The sequence below is a fragment of the Macaca thibetana genome, chromosome 5, assembly GCF_024542745.1.
Source record: "Macaca thibetana thibetana isolate TM-01 chromosome 5, ASM2454274v1, whole genome shotgun sequence".
Classification (NCBI taxonomy): Eukaryota; Metazoa; Chordata; class Mammalia; order Primates; family Cercopithecidae; genus Macaca; species Macaca thibetana.
In genome coordinates, this window is record NC_065582.1 from 123596978 (window position 1) to 123611383 (window position 14406).

A 14406-nucleotide genomic window follows, 5' to 3' on the forward strand; every position below is an offset into this window, starting at 1 on the left:
ATTTTACAGGAATGGAAATAGGGGCCACTAATTACTAAAGAAACCTCTCTTCATGGCCACAATATATTGTGGCTTTTTTGTATGTGTGTGCTTTGTCAAGGCAACACTTCCTTTTCTCTTTTTTTCTTTTTACTTCTCACTTGCTTCCAGAAAGCCTAATCATTTCCTAATTTTTCTTTTCTAAATGCACTTTTTTCTCCATTCATTTTACTCCCAACTACTGCTTGGTAACCCAAGTCATGCACATAGGTTTACTGAGCAACTAAGGAAGCTCAGTTGCAAGTACTAGTAGGAAAATCAGTCAGAAAGTTTGACATATGTGAGTGGATACATGCCATACATGGGTGGTTTTTGTGCTAAGATTTGCTTTTCTTAGAAATGGGATAGCTATTAATTAGTAGAGGAAATGGATGTTAAATTTTCCACTGCGACGATTACATAGCAGAGTGTGTAAGAAAAAAGATAATTTAGTTCAAAAGCCAAAAGTGAGAACTAAAAAATATCCAGTTGAAGAATAATACACAATATCTAATTTGATCACCAACATCCCAATTTAGAAATGTTAATGTGATAAAGTGTAAATACTGTGTGCTTTAGAGTAAACAAAACTGAGTTTAAATTTCGTTGTTACCCTGAACTAGGCTGATTACTTAATCTCTTTGTTTGATAATCTCTGAACTGGGTTAGTAACTGTGCCTATTCTTAGAGGTTACTATAAAGGTTAAATGAGATAGTATATGTAAAATTGTTTGGCACCTAATGGACATTGAGTAAAAATTTGTTCTTTTTCGTATTTCTCACTATCCTACAAAAGATGCCCCAGTGAGTTTAATCTTATAATAGTTGTATTCTTTAAAGATTTCAAACATTTAATTTTCTCATACATTTTCCTAGGGAAAGATACTAACAAGGCTTCTACTGCAAGTCGGCCTTCTCCCCAAAAATTAACAACCAGTGTGCTGTTACAGACAAATATGACACATTGAAACTGTATTTACAAAAAAAATGTTAAGGCTTCAGTGCATTGTAGTTAGAGTAATTAATACTATTCCATTGAATCTCGAGATTACAAAAGTGTTGTATACTATACATAGTCATTAAGAAAAAGACTTTAAAGTCCTAGAGGCAAGGTGTTCAGTTCTTCTAAGAGGAATCTCTTTAATTTATTCAAAAACGTAAATACTAGAATTTTGGAAATAGGGAACAGAACATGGGCATCCCCCCAACTCTCACTTGTTCTCTCTTCTGTTCTCTGTGCTTTTAAAATTCTCATTCATTCATCAACAAACATTTTCTGAGGGCCTGTTTCCCTGCTTTTTAAGAATTGTGCAGAAAATTTTTGCAATCTATCCATCTGACGAGGGCTAATATCCAGAATCTTTTTTTTTTTTTTTTTTTTTTTTTGTGAGACGGAGTCTCGCTCTGTCGCCCAGGCTGGAGTGCAGTGGCGCGATCTTGGCTCACTGCAAGCTCCGCCTCCCGGGTTCACGCCATTCTCCTGCCTCAGCCTCCCGAGTAGCTGGGACTACAGGCGCCCACAACCGCGCCCGGCTAATTTTTTGTATTTTTAGTAGAGACGGGGTTTCACCGTGGTCTCGATCTCCTGACCTTGTGATCCGCCTGCCTCGGCCTCCCAAAGTGCTGGGATTACAGGCGTGAGCCACCGCGCCCGGCCCAGAATCTACAAGAAAAAAAAAATAACCCCATCAAAAAGTAGGCAAAGGATGTGAACAGACACTTCTCGAAAGAAATTTATGCTGCCAAAAAACATGAAAAAAAGCTCATTATTGCTGGTCATTAGGGAAATGCAAATCAAAACCACAATGAGGTACCATTTCAGGCCAGTTAGAATGGCGATCATTAAAAAGTGAGGAAATAGATGCTGGAGACGATGTGGAGGAATAGGAATGCTTTTGCAGTGTTGGTGGGAGCGTAAATTAGTTCAACCATTGTGGAAGACAGTGTGGCGATTCCTCAAGGATCTAGAACTAGAAATACCATTTGAGCCAGCAATCCCATTACTGGGTATATACCGGAAGGATTATAAATCGTTCTATAAAGACACATGCACACGTATGCTTATTGCAGCACTATTAACAATAGCAAAGACTTGGAACCAACCCAAATGCCCATCAATGATAGACTGAATAAAGAAAATGTGGCACATATGTACCACGGAATACTATGCAGCCATAAAAAAGAATGAGTTCATGTCCTTTGCAGGGACATGGATGAAGCCGGAAACCATTATTCTCAGCAAACTAACACAGGAATAGAAAACCAAACACCACATGTTCTCTCTCATAAGTGGGAGTTGAACAATGAGAACATATGGGCACAGGAGGGGAACATCACACACCGGGGCCTGTCAGGGGGTTGGGGGCAAGGGGAGGGATGGCATTAGGAGAAATACCTAATAATGTGTTGATGGGTGCAGCAGACCACCATGGCACATGTATACCTGTGTAACAAACCTGCACATTCTGCACATGTATCCCAGAATTTAAAGTATAATAATAAAAAAAAGAATTGTGCTACTTGCAGTGAAGTAGAATGCACACATATACACACATATATTATAAAACGTATTGTTTTTTAAAATAGTGTTAATTGCTTTTTGAATGAACAAAAATGAGTTTCATTTAATCCAAACTTTAGAAATAAATTTCTACTCTAATACCTCTGTTCATTTGCCTAATGTGTAAATCTTGCAGTGACTATATACTCGAGGCACATTAGTATTTTGAAAAGGGTCACAGAAAATTTTCTGACCAGGTGTCAGTTTTACATCCTGAGGGAAAAGAAACTGCTAGAAATAATGAACTATAAAAGTAAGAAAAATAGCCTCAAAGGGACAGACACTATATTGTTAACAAAAGGGATATATTTTATTGATTTATTGTTGACTGTTCCAGGAGAACATGCTTAATAATAGATGCATGAGTAAGGTGAGTAAATTCTTTCTCAGGAACGAAGTACATCCCTGTGTATATTATCTTCAAGTAAAAGTTGGCTTTTTTCCTGGTATGAAACTGTAAGACCAAGCCTAGTGACTAGAAGTAGCCATGGCTTCCATTTCCATACCTTTTTGTCATTCACAGCATAAGGAGGCTTCTAGATGCTCTAAAATAGTTGTCACTAGAGTTTCAACATCATTTGTTTCTACATAATTTTTCTAATATATTAATAAGCGTTGTGCACCAATATGTTATAATCATTGAAAAGAATTGCTGGATTGCATCCCCTGTGTTCCCATATTATAGTCAATATGTGTTTTATAATTAGAAAGCCCATTAAAAGAAAATTAGAAAATAAAAGATCATCCTAACTTCCATGAACTATATCATAATATATGTGATTTTATTTTTATTGTGTGCCATTCCCTCTTTATGAAGTAGGTTTAAATCATAAACTAATGGTAAAACAAGGAAGTACAAGTTCTGCTGCTGTAGCATCCCTCAGGCTTGCATTTGTGAGAATCCTTTACTGGCACAGTTGACATCTTATCATCTATGGTAATAGTGTTTTGGAAGAGACCCATCATTTTGTTTTCTTTTCATGTCTTAACCTATGTTTCAGCAGTTTCTGCATAATGCTTGCAGGAATCAGAAAATAAGATTGTCATCAGACCTGGAAAATTCTCTGTTTTGGGTTTATATAAAAGCAGATTTGTAAAAGTTTCCCCACAGTAATGTCTATAACACATCTCCAAAATGTAATGATGGGTGGGTATGAGAGAGAAGTTTTTGTGAAATTGGTGACAAAATATACCTTTTTTTTTTTTTTTTGGTGGGGTCTTGCTCTGTCACCCAAACTGGAGTGCAGTGGCACGATCATAGCTCAGTGCAACTTCAAACTGCTGGGCTCAAATGATCCTCCCACCTCAGCCTCCTGAGTAGCTAGGACTACAGGTGCATGCCACCATGCAGCTTAAATATATTCATCTTAATATCTCCACAGTAGCTCAGCTCTTTAACTTCCAGCACAACATCGTAGGTGAACTTGTGAATAGTGCCTGTAGATTAAAGAATATACAACTTGAACTTGCCTAGTTGTAGTGAAAATCTCAAGCATTAAGGCTTGCTGAAGATACTTGGGAAAACTAAAAGGATAATAAGAAAAAAACAAAGAAAAACTTACTGCTGATTTTATCTGTTTTAAGACTTAAGACTGAGATAGTGGCAAATAATTTCCCTATAAGCTACTTCTCCCAGTTTTCCTAATTTATTTTGTCTTCCCTCAAAAGCCATTTTTACCTTTTGTTGCCTTTATTGACCTAGGAATTAAAAGCATACATGTTTGACTTAGTCAAAAGGTACAGTGTGCTCAAGTTATCCAGAACCCTTAAATAAATCTGACATGACCATGTGGCAGAGCTTATTTAATTTTATCCTTTATCTATTTTCTAGTCACTTAATTGCCTTAAGATGTTTCTTAAATGTAACAGAATAAAACTTTGGAGTTTCATTATCATGGAAAATAGTCTTAAAGTTTTTCTTGTTCACATCAGGTTAATTAGTGCCATATTATTATAACCCTAAGAAGCCATGTTGGGGGCACAGGTTCAGATTAGACTAATATATTTATTAAGTACCATCCAAGTGCCAGACATTTTACTAGGGGATTTTAATCAACTATATCTTAATAACATTATGTATGTATATTTAACCATCACATAAATCTTGAGAGATAGCTGGCATTCATTCCAGGGACAAGGTCTGCTTTCTGCAGGTCACAGCTAGGAGTAATCTTAGCTGCCATTTATTTAGATCTATCCTGATACTGGACACTGTGTTTACAATTTTGCCTACATTGTGTTATTTAATCTGCACAGTAACCTTATGAGGTAGTTGGTTTCAAATCCAGTTTTACAAATGAGGGACATGTGGTCAAGAGGTGGGAAGTAACTCCTCAAGATTATGCGGTGAGGGAGCTTAAGGGTACTGTGCTCAGAAGTTGCTGGGTCTAGAATTCAAGCCCAATCCTAGTACTCCCTTCTCCACATTGTATTAGGTTATACATTAAAAGCAGACAGCTATGGCCTTAGTGACCAATTGTTGCTTACACTTGACCTCACAGTCTCACGTGAGTTCGTACCTGTTCCTTATGGTACAGTTCCTGCTAATGTGTACAGCAGAGGAGCCTTGGGGTAGTTCCTGAGGCCGGGTCACTAGAAGATAAAGAGGGACAACCTTTAACAGTGCAATAGATATTCCCCTATGCAAGAGGTATGCCAACACTGACATGTGGATGTCACCTCCTTTTTTCTCTCACAGCTCCCACAACTGCAGCCATGCTTGATCCCCTTGTTCTTTCTCTAAATCTCTCATTAAACATAAAGAAGAAGTCAGCTTAAATGCCTAGTGTTCCATTATTGGAATGCTAAACTGGTGGGAGTTATTTATATCCTACTGCTCAAGGTCATCGCCGAGGTCTGATTTTTCACACACAAAATAATTTTGGTATAAATAGGCTAAGAAGGAAAAGCCACAGATACATTTTAAAAGGTCTCTCACTTAGAATATTCATTCCCTCATTCCGGAAAATCAGCTAAAATCTGATACATGGGAAGGAGAAATGAGATATGAAAATCCAAGTATGGAAAACGATCAACCTGTGGAAGCTCCCTGAAAGCCAGTATGAAACAGAGATCGTCCCAGTGATAATTGGCTAAATCTAAATTAGCCAGACTCCCAGGGCAAAGGGTTTCTTTGCCTCATGAGCCAGGATGCTCAGCAAATGGGAGAGACAGTGTGGAGTATTTTAGTTTTCCCATTTGACTTTTCCAGAATCCTAATTAAGGAGATTGCAGATTCCATATATATGGATCATTCTGCAATTGGTTGCCAAAATATTTGCACCTGGATCCAAATGGTAACCAATGGTTCTTATAGACCAAGCTTCCAATTGGGATTGATCATCTTCTTTTCTGTGAGCCTAAAGAAATTTGCTTTTAATCTTGTTTATGGAGTATAACATACCCTGCCAATATGCATTTATGAAAGTGCTTTTTAAATGTATTTATTTTCAAGTCTTTCTTCTGAAGCAGATGCTTATTAAAATAAGTAGGGAATGTGTTACATACTTTTTACTGTCCTTTTGATGCTGGTCTTTTGGGATTTTGAGAGCCAATGTGCTTTAATAGCTTGTCTTAGGGGAAAAAATTGAAATTCTAAAAGGAATTTAAATGAGCAGAATTGATGCTTATCCGAAACTTGAGAGCAGCTACTAACGGTTCAGATTACAATCCTGTTTTACTACACCCCTGGCCTTTATTATCCATCATTCATTTCATGAAGAAAGAGCCTTGACTATCTTTCTTCCTCAGTCTTTACTCCTTGTTTTTATGCAGAAAAGTGTGTTGCAAAAAGACCCTCAAACTCTCGTGACAAGAAGCTGATAAAATTGCATTAAAGAATCTAGCTCAAGAAGGGAAGCTTCTCAACACCATCCAAATAGTATCTGTAATTTCACATATGCTGCTTTTCCTCAAAAGCTCAGACAGATCAGACATTTCAGGTCACGGTTGAGAGTCACATCATCGAACACTGGCAAGTACTATCTCACCTTGAATTCTGTGGCCACATAAATCACCTGATATTGATGGTTAGAAATGCTGCATAGGAGAAGAAAGAATGCTGAAGGAGGTCTTGCTACCAACTCTGCTTCTGATAAACTGTAACCCTGGGGAAGTAACCTGGCATAGTAAGCTTCAGAGTCTCATCCAATATGAAATGGGTATAAAAGTATACCTATTATGTGCTCTAGAATGTTTTCAAATGAAGAAATACAATATAAGAAAATGTTCTTTCAGCTTTTTAGAACAACATAGTAATACAAACCTAGATTTTCTTAGTAACTATTTACTAACATCTTCCTTTTGAGAATGGATTCATTTGGCTTTATTGTTTAGGCCAAACATCATTTAGCCTATTTTTGTTTTTGTTTTTGTTTTTTTTAACTTTCATTTAAGTTTGGGGTACATGTGCAGGTTTGTTCCATAGCTATATGTGTGTCATGGGGGATTGTTTTAAAGATTATTTCATCACCCAAGTATTAAGCCAAGTACCCATTAGTTGTTTTTCCTGATCCTCTTCCTCCTCCCACTCTCCACCATCTAATAGGCCCCAGAGTGTGTTGTTCCCCTCTATGTGTCCATGTGCTCTCATTATTTAGCTCTAGTTCGTAAGTGAGAACAGGCAGTATTTGGTTTTCTGTTCCTGCATTAGTTTGCTAAGGATAATGGCCTCCAGTTCCATCCATGTCCCTGCAAAGGGCATGATCTCATTCCTTTTATGGCTGCATAGTATTCCATGGTGTTATGTACCACCTTTTCTTTATCCAGTCTATCATTGATGGGCAGTTAAGTTTATTCTATGTTTTTGCTGTTGGGAATAGTGCTACAGTGAACATGGGTGTACGTGTGTCTTTATAAAAGAACAATTTGTATTCCATTGGGTATATACCCGGTGATGGGATGACTGGGTCAAATGTTATTTCTCTCTAGGTCTTTGAGGAATCGCCACACTGTCTTCCACAATGATTGAATTAATTTATACTCCCACCAACAGTGTATAAGTGTTCCTTTTTCTCTACAATCTCACCAGCATCTGTTTTTTGTTTTTTTTTTTTTGACATTTTAGTAACAGCCATTCTGACTTGTGTGAAGAGTATCTCATTGTGGTTTTGATTTGCATTTCTCTAATGATCATTGATGTTGAGCTTTTTTTTTTTCCTATGATTATTGGCTGCATGTATGTCTTCTTTTGAAAAGTGTCTGTTCATGTCCTTAGCCCACTTTTTAATAAGGCTGTTTTTTTTTTTTTCTTGTAAATTTGTTTAAGTTCATTTTAGATACTGGATATTAGGCCTTTGTCAGATGCATAGTTTGCAAAAATATCCTTCCATACTGTAGGTTGTTTGTTTACTCTGTTGATAGTTTATTTTGCTGTTCAGAAACTCTTTAGTTTAATTAAATTCAATTTGTCAGTTTTTGCTTTTGTTGCAATTGCTTTTGGCATCTTTGTCATGAAATCATTTCCCATGCCTGTGTCCTGAATGGTATTATCTACATTGTCTTCTAGGGTTTTTATAGTCTTGGGTTTTACATTTAAGTATTTAATCCATCTTGAGTTAATTTTTGTATATTGCATAAGGAAGAGGTCCAGTTTCAATTTTCTGCTTATAATCAGCCAGTTATCCCAGTACTATTTATTGATAGGGAATCCTTTCCCCCATTGCTTCTTTTTGTCAGGTTTGTTGAAGATCAGATGGTTGTAGATGTGCAGTCTTATTTCTGGATTCTCTATTCTGATCCATAGGTCTATGTGTCAGTTTTTGTACCAGTACCATTCTGTTTTTGTTACTAGAGCCAGGTAGTATAGTTTGAAGTTGGCTAACATGATGCCTCCAGCCTTGTTCTTTTTGGCTATTCGGGCTCTTTTTTGGTTTCATATAAATTTTAAAATAGTTTTTTCTACTTACGTGAAGAATCTCAATGGTGGTTAAATAGGAATAACATTGAATATATAAATTACTAGGAGCAGTATAGCCATTTTAACAATATTGATTCTTCTTATCCATGAGCATAGGATGTTTTTCCATCGTTTGTGTCATTTCTGTTTTCTTTAGCAGTGGTTTGTGGTTCTCCTTGTAGAGATTGTTCATCTCCCTGGTTAGCTGTATTCCCTAGGCATTTATTCTTTTTTGTGGCAGTTATGAATGGGAGTTTGTTCCTGATTGTTGTTAATATATAGGAATGCTAGTGATTTTTGCACATTGGTTTTGTATCCTGGGACTTTGCTGAAGTTATTTATCAGCTTAAGAAGCTTTTGGGCTGAGACTGTGGGGTTTTCTAGATATGGGATCATGTTGTCTGCAAACAGGGATAGTTTGACTTCCTCTCTTCCTATTTGAATGCTCTTTATTTCTTTCTCTTGCTTGATTGCCCTGGCCAGGACTTCCAATACTATGTTGAATAGGAGTGGTGAGAGACGGTATCCTTGTCTTGTACAGATTTTCAAGGGGTTTTCAATGCTTCCAGGTTTTGCCCATTCAATATGATGTTGGCTGTGGGTTTGTCATATATGGCTGTTATTATTTTGAAGTATGTTCCTTCAATACTTAGTTTGTTGAGAGTTTTTTTTTTAACATGAATGGATGTTGAACTTTATCCAAAGCCTTTTCTGCATCTGTTGAGATAATCTTGTATTTTTTTCTTTAGTTCTGCTTATGTGATCAATCACATTTATTGATTTGCATATGTTGAACCAACCTTGCATCCCAGGGATAAAGCCTACCTGATCATGGTGGATTAGCTTTTTGATGTGCTTCAGCCTATTTTAGTTCCCTCTGTGATCTGTAATGAAACAGAGAGAATAAGAACACAGATAATATGCACATGTACTTCCTTTACTGCTGAAATAGAGAAACTCTGGCAACAGCTAGCTTTAGGTTAACAGTTTTACAATCTAAAGTCTTGAAAGATCAGAGTGAATTCCAAAATTGACCAAAAGTAGGGCTCAAGCTAAATATTTTCTCTCTTTTAGTTTGTTTTTCTTGTTTCTTTTGTTCTCAATTTATCTGCTGTCATTCTCATTTTTAGTCATGAAATGCCCTCTTTTCTAACTTCCTTTATTGACAGTAAACAAATATTTCTGAGTTCCTGTTAAGAGCTACACTGGGTAGGTTTTAGGGAAAAACAGTGAACGAGATAAGCTTCTTCTGTTCCTCCCTTATGGATCTCATATTCTAACATCAGCTATCAAAACCTGCGTGTTTCTTCTTAAAGGTTTATATAGGCAGGACTTGAAGCATGGCAAGCTGAAAAGGCAAGCTAGTGGCTCAGAGGGACTGGAATAGGGACCAAACAGTAGCTAGCAATTCAGATGTTTAATAAACTGTGGGACCCTAAACAAACAAACGAACAAATAAAAACCCTGATGTGTTGTTTTATATTTCTATAAATTAGGAATATGCTCTAATAGTTTATTTTATAATACCTAAAGCTTCACAAAATAGGAAAAAGGCTTATCTGATAAAGAAAAAATATTTTACTTATAGAATACTTTTTAAATACTATGTTTTAATTTTCAGACACATAAAATTTTAAAAATGGAACAAAAGATTTCCAAGAGGAAGGTTGGTTTAATACATTAGGTTATTCTTCAAGTGCCATCTTAAACCTATAAATGATGCCAAATTGTATGAAAATAATTTTTAAAATTAGATTAAATATTCATCTCCATTATATTTATATTATTTAGTACTTTATTTTGTTTTCACACATGTTAAAAAGATAACCGTTCTCATACACTGTCGAAATTTCCCAAAACTATAAATTATTTAAGTCTTAATTAGTAAAGCTTCAATATGGGAGATTTTCCTGTACATTCTGAAGCCAGTGATTAACTTAATCAATTATGAACAGCCCTTGTTCCACTAGACAAAATATATTGAGTACCTTGTAGTATCAGGGAAGTTTCATTTATCTTTTTTCTTGAAACCTGAAACAAATTTTAATACCGTCTCTTTGAATTATTCATCATCATTTCTTATCAGATTAGAGCACAGCAGCTGTGTCCAAAATGTGTCCACAGCAGATGTGTCCAAATCTTTGTTTTATCTACGTGAAAGGTGAACACATTTAAAATAAATAAAAATTCATTGTGCTCTTATGTTGTTATTAAAGACATTTTTACTGCCTAGTCCTGCTTTTAAAAATATCTAATTACGTATTTAAGGTCTTTTTCTGTTTTTGTTTTATAGTATAAAATAATTGTCTTTTGCTTACAGCTAATATCTCAATATCTAATGACACCACACTGGCCCCAGAGCATTCGCCAACTATTTCTTCTACTGACATGGTAAGTGACTTACTATTTTAAAATACCTTCACACTGACTGCATATTGTATACTTGTTTATGATACTTATAATATATGATGTCTTCTACCATTCAGCAATTCTGGCATCAACACTTATGTAATAATTATTGACAGTGGAGGGATAGGAAAAAAAAACCACTTTCCTTTGCTCTAGTCAGCACTTTTGGTTTTTTTTTTTTTTTTTTTTTTTTTTTTTGCCTTAAAAAAAGCTGAAGCCAATATTTACTTCTATAACACGCTTTTTAAAACTTCTTAGGAATTTAACTGCCACATCACGTTAATTGTAACCTCGAAATATTTTCACAAGGGAAAATGTGAGAAGTTGGAAAATGAGAGCACAGTATCCTCTCTCTGTTTCTCGTATGGTTAAGAATTCTTACTAACCAAATGGTGCTGTGTTCTCTTCACTAAGAGTGATTGTAGCAGGACCTTTCCCCTGTCACTTAGAAAGGACTGTGCCTCTGTCACATGATATCCTTTCCCATGGCTTGTAACCAAGGATCTTTAGGAGACTGGAACTAAGCTTTAAAAATGAGCTGTTTTGCATGGAAGGTCACACACTGGAAGGAGGCTTTTGTGTTGGAGAAAAAGGGGAAAGTGCTGTTTCAGACTTCCAATTGTGCGCCTTCTATGCTGAACATGGAATCTTACCAAAGAATATCAATCTTTCAGTTATAAAGACAGAAGCCATAATACCTTGTATTGATAGAGTGCCCATCTCTCAGGAGACCCGGACATTTCTACAGATATTATGTAGTGAGTGCCCTAACATCCCTTTCAAAGATGATGTTTTGTATCTTTCCTGGGCAACTCTCATGTGACCCTCTTTTTTGTTTTTATATTCTGTGGCTCTCTTGATTGCTTTTTTTGCTGTTAAAGTCTTCTCTGGCTTTCCTCAAACCTTACCTCTCTATTTCTTCCATGTTTGATACTGTGTGTGTGAAAAAGTATGTGTATATGTTTTACCCCATGCGTACAGAAAGGAGTTCAGCTTTCAGTCTTTCAGCTGGTCAGCCTATTGCCTAAAAGGTCTTGCCTAAATACAGGGAAAACTACCTCCTTCTAGATTTGAAAGAATTTTATTCACAATTCTTCTAGTAAAAATATAATTAATAAACCATAATTTAATAATATATATTTTAATTAAGATATAGTTAATAAAATATAATTAATAAAAACATAAGTTAATTTGTAATAAATATTAATGAAACACTGACTTCCACTGACTTAAAAAAAGAAATTATCTAACTTAATTCTTTTTGTAACTAATCAAGGAAATCATTAAAATTAATGAACTTTTAAGCCCTGTCTTTGGGCAAGTCCTGGCAGAGACTCCAGTAATTGATATGTACTAAAACAAAATGTTACAATAAGGTTCATGAAAAAAATGGAAGTTCTGATTGACTTCTAGTATGACTATGATAGAGACATAGAGGCATAATATCATTTCAACTTAGCTACTATTTATAGAGCACCTACTAGAGACCACATATGTTACACATATTCTCATCATTATAGACCTTAATATGTGCTATCACCATCAACATACACTACCAGGGTTAATTACTTCTATTTTATACATGAGAGAAACTGAAGCTTCAGAGGGTAAATCACCTTTCTTGCTTTAGGTCACATAGCCATGTATTCGTAGAACAAAGATTTGAACTGAAGTCTGGGTGGTTCCTAGACTGGTGCCATTTCTAGAATGCCATGATGCTTCAGTGTACACAAATGGCAATGTTTACCCTTCCAGTTCCTGTAGATGCCCCATATTCCAGGGCAGCAATCCCTTCGTGTGCATCAATTGCGTACCTTAATTAAAATGTGAAAGAAGTTAGGGGAAAAAGTGTGTGTGTGTGTGTGTGTATGTGGTCATGAAGGCCAACTTTTATCCTTCGTTTATCCTTTTTCATTTATATCAATACCTATATTTATATGTTGTGTATACACACACATGTGCACACACATGGTAAATAACTCAGAAATGAGTTTTAAACAAATATGATTTATTACCATCAATCATAATGGTCAATTATTGAGGTACCTACTAGGTGCCAGACTCTTCACAGTAATTGTCTATAATACTCATAATCACTTGGTGAGTTATTAGATGTTACCTCTATTTTATAGATGAAACAGAGACTTAGAAAAGTTAACTGACCTTCCAAAGACCATATTACAAGTATATGGTAAAAGGAGGATTTGAACTCAGGGTTTTCTGGCTCTAGAATCTGCCTTGTTTCTATTCTTTCAGGGAGCAGCATAGTGTTTCAGGTAGAGGAACTTATAGATAGTGAGTTCTTGTGTCAGACTGCTTGGTTTCAGGTACTGGGCTCAACGACTTAACAGGCTGTGGAACCGTCTCAGTTGCCCATTTGCAACATTGGGATGGTAATAGTACTTATCTCAAAGGTACTGTAAGTGTCAACTTCATAGATAGGCAGAACTTAGCATAGTGGATGGCATGTAGTCATCTCTCAGTCAGTGTTAGGTATTGTTACTGTCCTTTCTAGGTATTATCATTTGATTAGGTCCTGCCGGCTCCATAACTCAGAAGTCTAATGGAGAGAGAAAATCGGGAATGCCATCTTCTGAGAGGCTACTGCGTCCTCTGTCTGCTTGGTCATGCTAGCTGGCTCTCTTATCCTGAACCTTTCCTAGGACACACAGTCATCAGGACTTAATTTTCCTTTTTTCATTTCAGCCATAATTAGATTGTGAGAGAAGGTACAGGAAAAGTGACATGCATCCCCTGGAGCCAGCAAGGCTTGCTCTCACAGGCCCTCAGTACATCTGTCAGAGGAAGGAAGGTCTTCTCCCTTCAGCTTCACTAGCATGAAGACAAGCTTTCTTTTTCATGGTGGTAGGGATGTGTTTCAGGGGAAAGAGCAGGAGAGAGGGGTATTAGAGTGTTTAGGATTAGAACTCTAGGATAACTATGTCTCAAGATAAAAAGGCAGGTTTTAAAATTTCCATTTATTGTTGGAATGGTGTCTTTATTTCTTCTTGCTTTCTCCAGATTTTCTATCGATTTCTTACTGGGTATATCCCTTCAACTTGCAAACCAGATTCCTTAAAAGATTCCTGTAAACCTTTAAAACTAGCCACAGCTTGTTCACACTGTATCTAGATAATGAGCATTAATACCTGTTGGCTTACAGTTTCCAGCTCTCTGAGTGAGACACCAGATTTCAAAATCGAATGTCAGTTTCTTCTGAGGAGGTGATTGAAAGGATCAGTTAGTATTTTGTTTTTCACATCAGATTCCTTGTTTGTTTGTTTTTTTAATTGAGGCATACTTTAAAATACACAGTTTTGAAGTATTCATTGAAATGAGTTTTGATGGTTATAACCACCATCCATACAAGATACAGAACATTTCCATCATACCAGAAGGTCCCATGGACTGCTGTATTTTTCTTGATACCCCAGTTTTCTTTTTGGGGGATCTTTCTTTGCCCAAATACTCTGCCCCTCACCTTCAGAAGGCAGATACCTGAGCCCTTTCCAAAGTGGTTGAA

At 36.3% G+C, this 14406-nt stretch overlaps 1 protein-coding gene across 9 annotated transcripts in view; it reads left to right on the forward strand.

Annotated features, from left to right (window-relative positions):
* Positions 1-14406, forward strand: part of SLC4A4 (solute carrier family 4 member 4) — a 493231-nt gene that overhangs the window by 393034 nt on the left and 85791 nt on the right. For all 9 annotated transcript variants that reach the window (XM_050791358.1, XM_050791359.1, XM_050791360.1 and 6 more), the window contains one exon: positions 10795-10865. In XM_050791358.1, coding sequence (XP_050647315.1) covers positions 10795-10865 — 71 coding nt within the window. The remainder of the gene's footprint in view (positions 1-10794; positions 10866-14406) is intronic.